The 15,750-nt window shown below is 46.4% G+C and overlaps 1 protein-coding gene across 1 annotated transcript; it reads right to left on the reverse strand.

Moving 5' to 3' along the window:
• Positions 1-1,875: 1,875 nt before the first annotated feature.
• Positions 1,876-13,059, reverse strand: LOC144148433 (iris-like). Its single transcript, XM_077679967.1, has 3 exons — positions 12,854-13,059; positions 7,933-8,228; positions 1,876-2,780 (listed from the first exon to the last, which is right to left on the reverse strand). Exons 1-3 carry the CDS (start codon positions 13,057-13,059, stop codon positions 1,876-1,878), a joined length of 1,407 nt encoding a protein of 468 aa, XP_077536093.1.
• Positions 13,060-15,750: the final 2,691 nt, after the last annotated feature.

Raw genomic sequence — 15,750 nt, forward strand, 5'->3', positions numbered from 1 at the left:
ACGTAGTGTCCTATTCCTTCGTTCTCCGACTGTGACTTTTCCGCCCGTTTGAACTAATTGCCGTTTTATATGTCGCATTGTCGCAGCTCCCCATTTTCCTTTACTTGGTCTCTGCCGTTTGAGTAATTTTGATTTAGGTTTCGGGCTACAGAAACATGGTCGCATTCCCTTGGTTTCTTGTGTTTATTATTGTCCCCGAGCCTGACCACTCAAACTGCAATACATTTCCATCACCCCGATTATGCTTTTGTTACCGAAAACACGAGGTATGGCATAATCCCACCAATTAATAAAATGCTATGTGCCTCAGGGCGTGAGAATCATGAAAAAGGACCTCAGTGCAAATGCCAATAAAGGCCGCTATTCCTATGCGTGTTCGGTGTCAGCCAATATGCTTTATGGGTACACGGGAGTATTATATTCCGACCTCTCTAAGTGCTTGTGATCTCATCATGGAGCAAGAGGGCTTCAAAAACAGATCGTTTCCACAGACAGAAAGCGAATTCACTCGACAATGTACGAAACAGCGTAGCGAGTACTTAGCTTGAGAGAATCCCTACTTCACCAACATGTACCAATGCTTTATTTTCAGTACCTACCTTATGGATATTGTATACGCTGCTGCATTGAAGTACGGTCGCATACAAGTACTCTAAGTAAAGTACAAATAGAGTACAATAGAGTAGAGTACAATACTCTGAGCTATAAATAACTGTCCTGTACAGGCGAAGATATAGGCACAGGTTTTGGAAGCTGACCGTTATTTGCCTGACAGTCTACGGAAACACAGCGGTCTCCCTTCGCTTCTTTTCCAGTGCGATTTGACGGAGTGCTAAAAACTAAGCACTATTGTGCACCGATAATTTCAAGCATCAGAACACAGCGCACTTTCTTGTCCCATCCGTAGAGCAGGGGCAAAAATCACCTCCCCATTGGAGCGCGTAGCAGCAGCATGTTGATTTCGGGCATCGCACGTACACGAGCAGGCTTCGGCTTCAAAGCACTTTTGAGAATGCAAACCGGTGCAGAGATCGCCTCGTTGAAAGTGCTGCAACTTTTAGGCGTACAGAATTTTCCTCTCGCGAATTTTTCAGATGAAATCATATGATAAAGTATTTTGTTAAACAGATATGGTGGGTATGAATCAGTCGCCTTGGTCCGGGCAGCCGCCGATGGGCTTGATGGTGTCGGCCCCCACTTCTCGGGTTCTTTGAGACTGGCTAAAATACCTAGGCACTCTCATGTGTAACTTGGAACAGAAAGTTCGGCAAGTGTTTCCTCTTGCCTCCAGCATCAGTCAAATCTCTAGTAGTTTCTACAACCTCTTTTGATTACCTGCTTTGGAGTATAGTACACGAGGAACTCTCGGTGGTTAGCCATTAACACGTGGCTCATGGAAGGACGTGTACTATAAGAGCCAATGCTGAAAAAGGCAACGCTGCAGGGTATCGAGAGGGTATTCGTACTAATAGCATTCTGCAGAAGTTGCTACGGCTGCGCCATCCACACAGAAATAATTTTTCAGAGCACACACATTTTGCGACTGCAACGCATGCCGCAGTTAATCTGAAAAATTTGTTTCAATTGTTCGACTGTTCTATGACTGTATACCCACTGTATATACCAGAAAAATAATTTTTCCCGATTAGAGCTTTCAGAGACAATCTCAGAAATTGTTTTTATTCCCTCCTATTCCTGCTGGCATACATAGCAAGCTGGAAGGAAGACATTTTTTCCAATAACGGGGATGAAAATGTCATGAATGCGGTGTGTATCCCCGCATGTTATCTAAACGTAGCAACTTAATTTTATGTCAGAATATTCACCCTACATTGTTCTTAACCGCTAAATCGCAACAGAGGTCTTCGCTGCGCGTTAGTGAACATGCGTGATCGAACCGAGGAGGAGGACGGTGTCCGGATTGCGGCTGACGACGAGAAAGAGGAATGGTCTATCCACCGTGACCGTCTTCACGGGTGCCCCGGCAAAAGCTTTAACGACGTTCTCAGCGGCCTCTTGTGCTTCTGCAGTTTTCGCGCCCCTGTGTCCTACTCGAAAAACGGCTACGTGCTTGGCCGCCGACACCCTCAATCCCCTGAGTGGACCCACGCTGCTGAGGTCGGACGTATTGCTGAATACGCTCACAGCGCCCAGCGGCTGCAAGTGACGCTTGAGGTCAGTGACGCAATGCACGGTCACCCTGGGAAGGATCACCTCCACGAGCTTGTTGTGCTCCAGCCTCCTGAGGCAGGTGAGTATCTTGGCCGCCGTCAGCTTCTTCTCCAGGGCTACCAGGCTCGACGTCGGCGCCGGCAGGAAGATGGCGAGGGAACGACGAGGGTCCTGGTACGGGATTTCCAGGACAGTCGCATTAAATCCCTCGAAATCCGCGAACTCGCCCACGCGAAAGTTGCCCGTCAGGCACACCGTGGGGACGATCTCTTCGACAGCAGTGGCCTCGGCAGATTCGTCGTGGAAGGGGCCCGTCGATCTGTGAGCGTTGCCTACAGAGAACCACCGGGATCCGAAAGCGAAAACACTGGCGAGGACGAGCATCGCATCGGCGTCGACGCAGTCTCCGCCGAAGACGTCTTCGTCGAAAGTGAAGCCGCTCAAGGCCCGCAGAAGACCGTTGAGTGCAAGGCGGCACTGAGAAGGGCTGCGAGCGAAGTCCCGCTTTTGAACCGAAACGTCGATACTCGACAGCGGTTCCAGGAAGTAGCCGGACAGTTTCACCCGCGAGTCGTAATACAGGCCGGAGTGGGCAGTCACGGTCAGGCCTGTGGGAGAGAATTAATATAAAGATTGCCTCAGAATGTCAGGAGTCGGCAACTCGTGTTTTACTGTATCCCTGGTGTTAACAAGTTAGACCGAAAATATCAAAATGAATCAAATTTTCAAATAAAAAATGAAGGAAGCTCACAGTAACGCGTAAGACGTGAAGGTTGCGAAGCTGTACGCAACCTTCACGGCCATCACGAAGGTTTGAGTCCATGATTGCAGCCGATTTGCTTCTTCTTCCCAGCCGCAACGACCTTCACTCCATAATTGTTGCTATTACTATGAGCTTTCATTTTTTTTTTGGAAGTGATAATCAAGGGACATCAACTTCGAGGGGCTTAGTTACGAGTCGCGAGGGCCATGATTACGGCGAACGCTGAAGTTTTTTTGTTTTTTTTTGCCACTCTATTAAATATCTCACTGAGGTGGTATGCTTGGCTTGACAAGCGTGCGCAGATGACACGGGGCGGTTTGCGCGAGGCACGGACACGAGCGCTAGCCATTTTCCGGGCGGTCTCAGCGAGGCCCGCGCTAGCGTCCCCATGCTCGGCAATTTCTTGGTATTTCTAACTGCGGGCAGGCGAAATTACGATTTGCTAAATAGCGTCGCTGTTAAAAAAGCCTTCTTTTGTTCTGAACGGAAGCTTTAAAGTCGGTCACCAATAGATAGTGAAAAACGGGTTCCCTTCGGGATTTCTAGAGAGGCGCCTGTGTCTAACGCATATTTGTAACAGCGCTTAGCTCGGTGTCATTCTGATCTTCATCCGTACATCACGGAAAGTAAGACGCAATTTTCTTCTTAATCACCCAGTATGTTAGAAGCTTGACCTACATTATTGCGTGCTCCTTGTTTCTAAACTTATCAGGAGCGGATTGTCGAGCCCTGTCTAACACTTATCTGGTCATTATGACCGCTCCTGGGGTGATCACGTGCTAAGGATCACCGGCTTGACGGAATCCAATTTTTTATTGAACTATTCTTCCGCAAACTTTGTGGCACATCCATACCTGAACCTCACTGCCGCATTCGTGGAACCGACAAGATTGGCGGACAGCTTAACGGCAACTGTTCTTGTTGCAACGCCGTCTTCATCGATTCTTTTGCAATTCGAGTAAGACGAAGATTTTTCTGCATGTATGTCAAAGATACACTCTTTATACACCGAGAAAACTGAGCGCTCGCATATGGGTTCGCTGCCGGCCGGAGATAGCTTCAAACATATTTCGACACTTAACATAAATTTTTACTAGGCAATCTCACTGCTTTCGATTAACTTGAAACTGACTAGAGCTGTTGCCCTGCAAAGCCTTACCTGGTTCCGCGGGCTGCCGTGCCTGGTCGCAAACATTTACCACATGAAAAGGCGTCAAAACCATGTTTTAGTCGCAAACAACACGCAACATTAGTAGGTATACAACCTTTTTTGTACAGACGGGTCGTAGGCGGAATTCGGAAGGTCAAGCTGGCGCTATATATTTCTTATTCTGTGGCGTTTGCACCGTTTACTTTACCTCACACGTGCAAGCGTAGCTGTCAACGCCACAAGATGTGCGCAAACGTGTCCAGCTTTATTTGGTCTCGTAAAGCGCCGCTGTTTTGTGTAACGTAAACTATGGGCGTACGCGGCTTCCAATCTTTGATCCCGCCTTTCCAACCGGAATATGATTAAAAAAACACCTCACGAGGCGAAAATTCTACGAAAAAGTATAGTATACGCCCTAGAAAGTGCTCTACGCTAAATAAGAGAGTGTTTTCTTAGGAATACTTATCAAATAGTTCTTTACTGCTGCAGCATGTGCGACTGTCCTTCTTTGCTTTTCTTTCTTCGCATTCAACGGTTGCCAGACTGCCCAACATTCCAACAGAAGCTCCAGATCTGTTATGGTGGCTTGATGGAACCCACAGGATACGCGCGACGTCGCTGTAAAGCATCGAAACCGTAAGCCATAAATATTTCGCTTTCAAACCAGGCAAGCGGACGTAGTTGAAGCGGGATTTTATTATTAGGGGTAGTCTTCTTGGGCTAGCTAAGTTCGAAAAAATGTAGGGTGTATGTAAGTCTGTCTGTCTCTGTCCCTTGATTCCTCCGCCCGCCAAAAATTCAAATGAATTCTTGAACGAAAAGATTATGTAGGCAAAGCGTTTCTAAACTACTGAATCTGCGGTGGCTATGTTCATACTTCCCAGAATTGTTGAGCTAAATCAAACATTAGGCATATTGGAGGCAAAAAAGCAATACATGATTACTTTTATTGTTGTTTTAATTAAAAACACCTGGCTGCAGAAATCTAGTAATGGTAAATAAAAAATTGGCAATGACAAAAAATTGGCTGCAATCCACGCTGGGAAGGTGGTTGTACAACAAAGCTTTAAACAACACCCACAACAATTGCCCATGCGACGTCTCCTGGATTCACACACGTGGCTCTATGAAGAGTGGAACCAGAGATTCGTCTTGCCGTTACCTGGAATTCGCGGGCCGGAAATCCCGAACGCAGCAGCGTCGGCCACAGCCTAGCTCGAGCGGTGCCTTTCCAAGGAGCGCCTTGCGAAGGTTCAGGATGACGGGGTTCAGAGATGACGCTGCGGCGTCATCTCTCTCACTGCCTCCCCCTCACTCTTGTTTCATGTTTCGCCTCAAAAATGTGTCCTCTCCTTCCCCATCTGCTGAATCAAAACCAGCATCTCGACCGCTAGTTTCACGTACGTAGAAGCTCCACGTACCTTCACGGGTGACCAGTGCGCATGGTCAGAACTCAGAGGGCCTTCGTGAGTCTCACGGACGTGCGTAAGATACGAATTTTCACTTTGCGATGTTCAAGTTCTTTTCGTATGTACAGTTAACCAACATCGCGGCTCCCTGCCCTCCCGATTCCCAGCGAAAACTGCATCGTCGCTAATCCCTCAGTGAGATATCTTTTTCTAAGCCGTTGATTTCGCTTTCAATTTGCCCATTCTTAACCTCCCCTAAAGTTTAAATCATCGAACAGATTTTGTTTTTCAGATAGAATGGCGATTTTTCAGCTGTTAAGCCTGACGAAGTAGCGTTTCTCATCGTCATAGCAGCGGGCTCGCGAGATCACGAGCAGCATCTGTGTCTGCTAGTAGATGTCGCTAGTAGTAGTGCGCGGCTTTATATAAACTGAAGCGCGTGCATCCAAAGGTCCTACGCGCGTAGTGCGTCGCGTGCGTGTAACTAAAAGGGTTTCAGAATACATGCGCGTGGGCTACGTATACTTTTGACGTTTGCGTACGTGAACTCTACACGTACGTGAAAAAACTTCTTCTATCTCCTCGTCTCCCCGTGTGCGCGTAGCTTAGTCGCAAAGACGACGGGCTGTCGCTCCGCTTCTCTTGAGGCAAAGGTTCCATCTTGGCGGTGCATGTAGTTTTATTTAGCCTGGTTGGGAGTTTCTTGTGGCGCACGCTACGACGAAACTGTTTGCTGGTAGATGTAAAAAGCTTTGCTTTGAAATAGTTTGACCTCAAAATGCCGACGCCGCGTGCGGCGACTCCTCGTGGCAATGTTCAAGGTTCAAGAGTACCAGAATGTTCCAGTAGATGGCGCGAGCAGACGAACGCAGCGAAATTGAATTGTCTTGAGCGAACCTCTTCTTGGTTTGTCGTGGGAGTAGCAAAACGCCAGGACAAGGGCATGAGAGGTGGGCGGGTGAGAGATTGCAGGAAGTTACGCAGTATGGGCGGCAGAAGGCTATCATCTTCCGGCCACATTTGCAGCGAAGGGAGGAGATACATGGGAAACTTTTAAAGTGAAGCTTTCAGCCTCTCACTGGTGTCAGTAGTCCCGACAAACCACACTGCAGGAAAGCCAGCATTTTGTGACGATGACAATGATTGAGGGCGAAGTGAACAAAAAAACGAATCCCGTGGTGGGAATCGAAGTTGCGCCCCTGGCGTTATTAAGCTGACGTCTATGCGATTACAACCATTCGGTCACGGTATAAGCGGTTTGGTTTTCGAGAGGGATGCATGGTCGTGGAAAATTAGAGTGAAAACTCCTTCCCCCTTCCATGTACGGTGGAGATGGTTGAACGCGAAGCTTTCTTTCGAAATGAAAAGCCTAAACTGCCTGCGACTGAGTTTTAAAAATAAACGAGTCAAAGTCCAAGCTGTCTGCGAGTCAAATTCCAAATTTACGCGGCAGCCGAGAAATCTCTAACGAGGAAGTTCGCGTTGCACCATCGTTGTTGTTAGACGGAAGGCTGAATGATTTTTGTTTACGCCTTGACACAACTTCGTAACTTTTATGTTGGTACCTTAAAAAACCCATGTTCCGCATATCCACGGTACATACTAGCGGATAACGTCACGCGCCGATCATCACAAGCAGTTGCGTTCGATTTCCCTCTTTGCAACGCCTTTTTTAGCTCACAACGTGCGTTTTTGGAATCCAACCACTGGTAACAAGTCCAGCTTTACTGCTTAAATAGAGCAGCCCTTGTTTACAAAAGCAAGGCTGCTTTCGTTCTGCACACGGGTATATTTAGAGCACGTTTAAATTACCGTTGTTGAAATGTGTGTAGCAGGTGGCACGGGGTCCCTTATCAGGCGGCGCTTCATAATCTTTTTGAAAGTTTCAACACCCTGTCCCTCGGAGAAGAAACTGTAGACGTAGACCTACTACTAAGCCCTTATTTATTACAATACTCTCAGGGCCTCGAGGGCGTTGAGGACCTCGAGGGACATATGTTGATGTTATGTAAAAAATAAAGCTCTATTACCAATTAATATTACAAATCCATAAAGTAGTTACCGTACGTCTCATTTCCTTCTGGTGAGTTATATCGGCCCTCAGAATGAACAAGATATTTGTACACATCCACATCATCTAAGTTAGAGCTTAGGGCCTGCGGAAAATGACTTTTTATTTATTTATTTATTTATTTATTTATTTATTTATTTATTTATTTATTTATTTATTTATTTATTTATTTATTTATTTATTTATTGGCTGATCGAATGATTGGTTGACTCAGTGGTTGATTCATTGATTGATTGACGGATTTATTTAATGATTGATTGATTGATTGATTGATTGATTGATTGATTGATTGATTGATTGATTGATTGATTGATTGATTGATTGATTGATTGATTGATTGATTGATTGATTGATTGAGTTAGCTTACCCGAGTGCGTGTGGTGGGTCTTGCGGTAGTCCCGGCAGAACATGCGGCTGGCATGGTTGTCCAGTATGTGCACGATGGAGCCGTCATCGTCCGTGTGGATGACGTTGGCAATTTGCCGTCTTGTTTCTCCGGAGGCACCGTGGTACATGATGACCAGTGCGCAGGCCAGGTACCACGGGGAGAGAATCACGTTGCCCTTCTCCTCGTCTTGGCGCATTCTCAGGTACACGTCGATGGGGAACTGAAGCAAAGGTCCGGCCACGTGGGGAGCCATTACGAACGCGCTGCGGAGGTAGCTGCAGAGAGAGGGAGAGAGAGAAACTTCGCTTGGGTAATGCCCATTTACGCTACCGTTTCGAATGTGGCGGCTGGGCAGTCAGTATCTGGTTCCCGCTACGAGGAGACGAAGCTTTGGCCATTAAGGTTAAGGCTTGCCTGGGCATAGTCCGAACGTGTTTACGCACGTCGATTATTGTTCTACGGCCGCTTTGGGTTTTCTTCGACGCCCTAGAACTCCATGTACCTGCCCTGTGTAAATTCCAAAAACTCGTTTTGGTTCCGCATCGCTTCGAATATTCAAGTAGCATGACCGTGAAAGGTATTTCATGTTATTTGGGTGTGACAGCTCATTTAGTTACTCCAGTAGGCGAGAGCGGCCTCAGAGCTCCGTCAACTATAAGAGTATATCTCCTGTCGCAGGTAAAAAAATCATGGTGTTGAACCATAACCGAATCGAACCGAAAACCGTAACTGAACCGGTCTTTTTGCGGAACTGCGCCCGAACCCGAATTGTTATTTTTTGAGCAAGCTGAACCCGAACCGGAACTAAACCGAAAAAAGAAATAAAGGTTACCGGTTCATGCCGAAACGGTTCGATCCTCCATTATTGATATTGCACAGTCAATGCAATTCAGGCCTTTTTTTTTCTTTCACGTACCATCAACTCCGTACTCACTCGCGCACGTTCCCCTCCAGAGAATTGAACACTATCACGCTCTATGCAAGAACAGGAGAAATGAATTGGCACCAATGTAGCAATGCTCTGTTGCTGCTGGAAGCGAGAGCGTACTGCAAGCTGACCAAATGAAATGTCATTCTCGGCAGCTTTGAGGGGATGTAAAACGATGCCCTTCCCTAGCTGCGACTTTATTGGAGCAGTCAGGCTACAGGAGTGTTTCACTGCGCAACAGCGAAGCCCACACCCGATGTGTGCAAACTTTTTGATTTCATAATTTGTTTAAAGGTTCGACACCTGCAAATTGTTAATACTTGACAAGCTTGACTGCAGGAGCTGCTGAGTGGCTAAGCCGTTTGCTGCTGACCACAAGTGGCCGCGATCTCCCTTCCCCACGACCGTTTTTCTGAAGTAGATGTGAATCGAGAACGTTAGTGTATCAAGATTTTGGGCCACTTTTAATATCACCAGCTGGTTAAAATAGGTCTGCCGGCGTGCAACGTAAGCTGCGCCTCGGAGTAGAGTATAGCACGGGGCATTAAATGCGCCAGTTTTTTAAATATGTTTACACGGAAACAACAAAAAAGAAAAGGCGAATCACGTTGTTTTAAAATATTATGCAAAAAGTAAGTAAAACCGATTACTTTTTGCATAATATTTTAAAACAACGTGATTCGCCTTTTCTTTTTTGTTTTCCGTGTAAACATGTTTAAAAAAAGGAAGTAAAACCGAATAACCCGCCGCGGTGGCTCAGTGGCTAAGGCGTTGCGCTGCTGAGAAAAAGGTCGCGGGTTCGATTCCCGGCCGCGGCGGCCGCTTTTCTGATGGAGGCGAGAAGCAAAAACGCCCGTGTGTACGAGATTTCGGGGCCCGTTAAAGATCCCCAGGTGGTCAAAATTAATCCGGAGCCCTCCACTACGGCGCGCCTCATCGCCTTCATTGCGTCGGCGTGTTAAACCCTACAATCAATCAATCCAAGTAAAACCAAGTAAGTAAAAAAACAAGCACCAAAACGTGGATATTGCTCTATACATTTCTTTGCCCTGCCTTTCGCAACCAAACGTGTCATCGAGGCGAAGCAAGTGAGTTCCGTGGTCAGTTTTGAGGACAGTACAGTGGACAAGTTCAGTTTTTTTACAGATACAAATAACCGCAGATATGTTAGGGGAAACTGTTAAGGTGCACACTTAACTCCTTGGCAAGAAACTGCAGCCCTCGACCTTAACTTGGAAGCGGAAACAGTAATAAAGCAGATGACACATGCAGAAAGGCAGGCTGGTACCTAACACTTCCCCATTCGCCCAGCGATCATCTTTTCTGCTTGTTATGCGGGTTTGTCTTATTGAGATCTGCTTTTTTTCGAAGATGCACTTGTACTGATAGCCCAACTCGCTACATTACTTCTACTGCTACTCGTTCCGTAGGGGAGTACCGCTGTGGATGAATTCGTCAAAAAAGTCCCATCTCATGCCCTGCGCGTCAAATTTCCCTTTCATTTTGTAACAGCGTAATCTGTTATAAGATTCTGCAATGTAGCACACGGAACGATGGCCGGGGGTCAAGCGGTACGATGACATACTAATTGCAATGCACACATCTGGTATAGCTATCCGGAAAGCAATTGCAGTGGTCAGAGCAATACTGCAGTGACTGAGCATTAACTAAAGCTTACTTTTATCAAAATTGTGGCCAACACATTCTCTAAGGTGACAGCTAACAAATTATTTAGGGTGACCAAATAATCTAATTCATTGGTAGTATGTATGTGCCCATTGTAGGATTTTTCTGTTTTGTTAGAAATATAAAAAGTGTGCGCCATTGGTATTAGGCGCTGGTATTTGAACGCGCCAGTGCGCAGGCCTAAATTAAAGGCTTAAAGGTTAGCGTGATAGACGATTCCATAGCGGCGATTGCGATTTAAACAAAAAAAGGAAAGGGCAGAAAATATATCTCACCGTCATATCTCTTGGCGGTGGTTTTATGAATAGTCGCTAGGACAACATAAAGTCTGGGCGAGAATGTAGGTGGTAAATCGTCGCCACTTCATGTTTTTCTAATATCTCGTAATTGTTTAAAGGTTGCTTTGCAATTGCGCCACTGCTTTTGGGGAACAGCAGCATTTTGAATTTTTGTTTGTATTTTGATTTGACTGTCGTTTCAAACTACCACATGTTTTTTTTTAACTTGCGTGATAAGTCAACTCATCGAGCCGATTCGCGAACCGGCTCAAGCTCCCGAACCGCTTCGCGAACCGGTTTCGTACGGGATTTTGTCGAACCGGAACTGAACCGGAACGAAATGATTTCGCCTGAACCAAAGGCGTAACCGAACCGGTACTTTTTTCGGTTCGACACACGGGAAAAAATATCTCCTAATGCACGTCCCGCAATTCAACAATGAATCAATTATAGCCCTCTATATCGAAGGGACTTACGATAGCGTATACCGGCCCAGCCATATGAAAAATTGAATCCAAACCAATTGTGGCGAACATACGCATAGACACAAACGATTTTTCCTTTCTGAACTGGACCGCCGCCGGAGCAATCCACCCGCTATGATCCCAACTGTTGCCGAAACTGAACAAGAGAACGCCACAAGGCACAGTCTTACGGCATACGATATATTTAGCATGGCCCTAATGAAGGAGCCCAAAAAACAGCGGGATCTAAGACATCAGACACCCAGTAGAAAGACAGGATATCACCATCGCGAGCACAAGTTCTGAAGTGAAAATGAAAAAACCCCAGCTGAAACCAATCGACGTGGTATTGATACATAAACTGAACAAAAGCACTATTGAACCGACCAAATTTTGCCGCTCCCCCTCTCATCCCTTGGATGGATATCTTCTGTGGCAGTCACTGGCAGCGTGCTACAAATGTCCTCAAAGTACGTAGGGTCGATTTCAAACAACGATTTTGCTTAACAGAGAATCTTTCCCTGCGCGTCCTTACCGTAACTACAGATATTTTGCTGGTTATTAATCAGCTTGGAGGAGTAAAGCCTGGGAACTATTTCGTCTAGTTTTCAAGAAAAGTATTGGTATATGAAAACTATGAGAAAATTGTTATGTTGTTTTGACAAATTTGTGGCCTTTTCGAGTGCAAGAGATTTCGGAGTAGTCTTCGTTCTGTTAGGCAACCCTTATACGTCGGCGACTTTTGCCGGACATAAATCACTTTAAAATAGTTCGAAATAGCTTCACTTTAAGTTTCACTGTAAGCATAAATAACAAAATTCGACGAACGTTTTCTCATGTTTACGCTCCCTCAGTCATAGGCGCAGTCTGGACATGCGTCCTGAAAACTTTTAAATCCCAAATTTCGTTTGCTGCGACATAAAATTGACCACCACTTTTGCTCAGGCTATGTGTAGTTTTGACCCTATGATACTGTTGATGTGGCTTTTTCATAAGGTGCTTTGGGATTCCATGGTTAACCTCTCCGCTAGTGCCGGCAGTTCTACCACCATTATGTGGCAGGAAATCAAAAAGCCGTTAATTTGGGTAACAAGTATCCTGCAAGACGCCTCGCTATACTCTAAACGCACAGGACATAGTGCGCATTGGGTCGCGTAGCCATGCCCATACTTCGTACACAGCGATAGAAACGACTACGTCTCAACGTGATAGCAGACAGGTGGGCGAATGAGTACGACTGCAAACGATTACGGGCTCTCCTTCGGCGGGAGACGTCATTGTTAAAAAGCTCTTTAACAGTGGCCGGTGAAGGGAGAACTAGTGGTACCCGCTGACAAGACACGTAAAAATTCTCAGCGTTTTCGTCCACATCGGTACGCTTTTCTGGTGATTTTTTGCCTCGAATATATTACTGCATTTACACATGGCTTCATTCTGAATTCAGCGATGCATAGAATACCAGGACGGCCAATAAATGCGCTGATTATGGGTGACTCGCACAGTACTAGAGTAAGGATAATGTGTGCGCATATACGGAGACGCACCGTTCAATTTCGCTGATCGGCGTGGGTGGCGCGGTAACCATGATCTGCCGGAAGGAACTTGCAGAGCATGTCGAGTCCTGCTCCGAGCTGGACGTGTACCTGGCGCTTGCAGAGGAAGAGCTTGAGTTGTTGGGAAACCATTGCCGGCTGGGCTGGTCTTCTGGGTCCGAAGGCCTGCGGTCCGAAACGCTCGAGGCAAGGCTCATGGCGGGCTGCTCAGTCACCACTACGCGCTGCTTCTTCTTCGCAGCACGGGGCCCCAAGCACCGCGAGAGGCTTGGCGACGTTGATGATAGTCAGGATAAGAAGACGAGGAGAATGACGCTGTGTGTGCAGTGCGTGAACTAGGTTACTGCTGTGATGACCGACATTTTGTGAAGTGATCACTCTTTTAATTGCGGAAGTATCACTTCACCCGCAATTACGGTTCTTGTCATCTGTCCTGCCGCCTCCCAACAATAGTGGTGGAAGCAGATTACTGCTTCCGCCGTGTGGGAGATAGTGTCTGGAATAGTGTCTCGAAAAATAGACAACCCCCGCGGGGTTTTTCTAGTAATATACTTTGAAGTTCCGCAAAAGCTTGAAAACTTGGCTCTCAACGTACCATAAGCGGCTAAGATCCCTGAACCTTGCCTACCTAACCTCACTTACCTCAAAGGGAACATGAAAGCCAAATATCTTTTCTTCGCTAATTACAATCCTTTCTATCAATGAGAATGAGACCTTTTTTACAAACTTGAACCAAATGATCCCGGTATTGGGAAACATATGAAGCAGTGGCCACCCACCGTGCACTTCCTGCAGGGCTCTTTTTGACGTCACAGGATCTTGTTTGGGGATTCGACTGCCGATGAACGAAGCCACCAATCACAAGCATCACTGCGCGATTGTAGTCGTACAACTATTTTTCTGGTCTATGCATGTAGCTTCACACATAACATGCAGTTAACAGTGGTAACCACGTATTTATCTTACCCATTACGTCGCTCGTCGTGTTGCTCAAAATTGGGATATTGTTAATTATACTTTTTTTATTCCAGTTGAAACATAGTCTTTTGTGGCGGTATCTTTACTGTTGTCTCTATTGCATCACTGCTGGCGTCCGGCAGCGCGAAATTTTAAATGTGGTTTAATATTTTTGCGTCTTCTTTTTTCGTGACGTTACAAACCACTTTTCATGGGGGGAATTAAGATGAGTGAGTCACCAAAGGCTTGTGTTCGCAATACAAAGTCAGTCTTTTTTTATGTCCGCCGGCCTTCGTTGCTACCCAGTGCGCTTAGGCCCACCTTTTTTTGTGAATTAGTTGCTACAATTTTCTTCTTTGCTTTTTATTTCGTCTCTTTTTCGTGTACCTTCGGAAAGGGCTCCCTTAGATGCGTTTCCACCTACTTTACGCAAATTCCGGAAATTTTGCGTCAGTTTAGGCTTGAATAATAGGCCTATCACCAGGTTTAATTAAATTTGTGCATCGCACCGGAACTGCCCGGCCTCCAGTAACTTAAAAATTAAATGCCGCGATCCCCACACGCCAAAGTTATCAGTCCGATACATCCTTACATACCCACTTTAGGAATTCACCGATAACTTTGTTCAGAGGTGCGATCCATGCATGCAGCCTCCTTGAGAGGCCGGTGCCTTCGTTGCATCGTTGCTCACGGATTAACTCGAATATCGTCCATTGCGATTAATTCGTACGGACCCCAGCGGTTTCCGGAGTGAGCTGTGGTGTGTGCGTGGGTGTGCGTGTGTGGCTTTATAAGTGTCAGTACACACACACGGTTAACCATCAAATACCATATTCCATTGCTATTAAAATCCAGTCACCTCCCTAATAGACCAAATATAGAGTTTCTTTGGAAAAATTAAGTAATGGTAAGTACGTAGTTTGCACAAATGGCTGCGTGCAACAATTTCTTGCTGCATCGTTACTAAAATTAAAAGTAAAAAGCAAAACAAAAAAAGGATTTGCGTTGCCAAGTGGGCTTCTCAGCATTTTTATTGTGGCTTCCTCTTCAGGCAAAAGAAGGTAAAGTGGTATCGAGAGGTGACTTGGCGATAACGCTGGAAAAACTATTTTTATCTCATCATTTGTAGTCTAATATAATAAATGAAAACTCTAATTCACCAAAATATACCGAAACCATTTTTTTTTGCGTCTGTCTGATCAGAAAACTTGTTCTGCACACAGGTGAATTGTAGAATGGGATGCTTGGCTGGCACGTATTCGTGCCTCCGATACTGACAGCAGCCGGCTTTGCAGCTCCATCCGGCTGGCATACGACTGCTTTATAGATGGTGTTCACTGAAGCGTTCGGGGGGCGAATTTCGCGCTTGGCAACACTGTACGCAGCCATGTCGGTGCCCATATGTCTTTACCGCTGTGCCTGTGAACGCACACTTCGTTCCCTTCTCGCAAAAAAGAAGAGACGCCCTGATGTCCGTCGTCTGCGCCGTCACCACCGATTCTCGGCCATGGAGCCTACAGATATGAATAATCGCAGTGACATTGTGCCATGATTGTGTGCTCGCCCTTGAGAAGTCCGCATGACCACGGGAGGATGGAGGCGCGGTAGCAAAAAAATTAGCCCGCATTTCCCCGAGGGGGAGAATGTGAAAGTGCGAATGCACGGTTGTCGGCCCGCTTGCGGCGCTTGCGCTCGGCCCCCGCAGCCCACCGCCTCGCCGCCTTCTCTTCCATCTCTTCCATCGGGTTTGTAGTATCACGTGTACACCACGCAGTTATCAAGCCGCTATAACGCCGCTGAGTCGCCAACGCACGCCGCTGACGACGTAGTTTGAATGCGTTAAAGATATAAGGCGCGTCTTACACTGATATCACCGTCGCGTCCGTAGCTTGGTCGGTAGAGCGTCGCGCTGCGGCCGCAAAGTCCTCGGA

This window comes from Haemaphysalis longicornis, unplaced genomic scaffold (assembly GCF_048455015.1).
Source record: "Haemaphysalis longicornis isolate Haplotype H1 unplaced genomic scaffold, Haemaphysalis longicornis Haplotype H1 scaffold_8, whole genome shotgun sequence".
Classification (NCBI taxonomy): Eukaryota; Metazoa; Arthropoda; class Arachnida; order Ixodida; family Ixodidae; genus Haemaphysalis; species Haemaphysalis longicornis.

Bases quoted from the DNA above. Each gene is read 5' to 3' on its own strand.
- LOC144148433 (XM_077679967.1), bottom strand. From the start codon at position 13,059: ATGAGCCTTGCCTCGAGCGTTTCGGACCGCAGGCCTTCGGACCCAGAA. The intron at 8,229-12,853 runs GTGCGTCTCCGT...CTCTCTCTGCAG, and splicing joins CCGATCAGCGAAATTGAACG to CTACCTCCGCAGCGCGTTCG. The intron at 2,781-7,932 runs GTAAGCTAACTC...TCTCTCCCACAG, and splicing joins GACCCACCACACGCACTCGG to GCCTGACCGTGACTGCCCAC.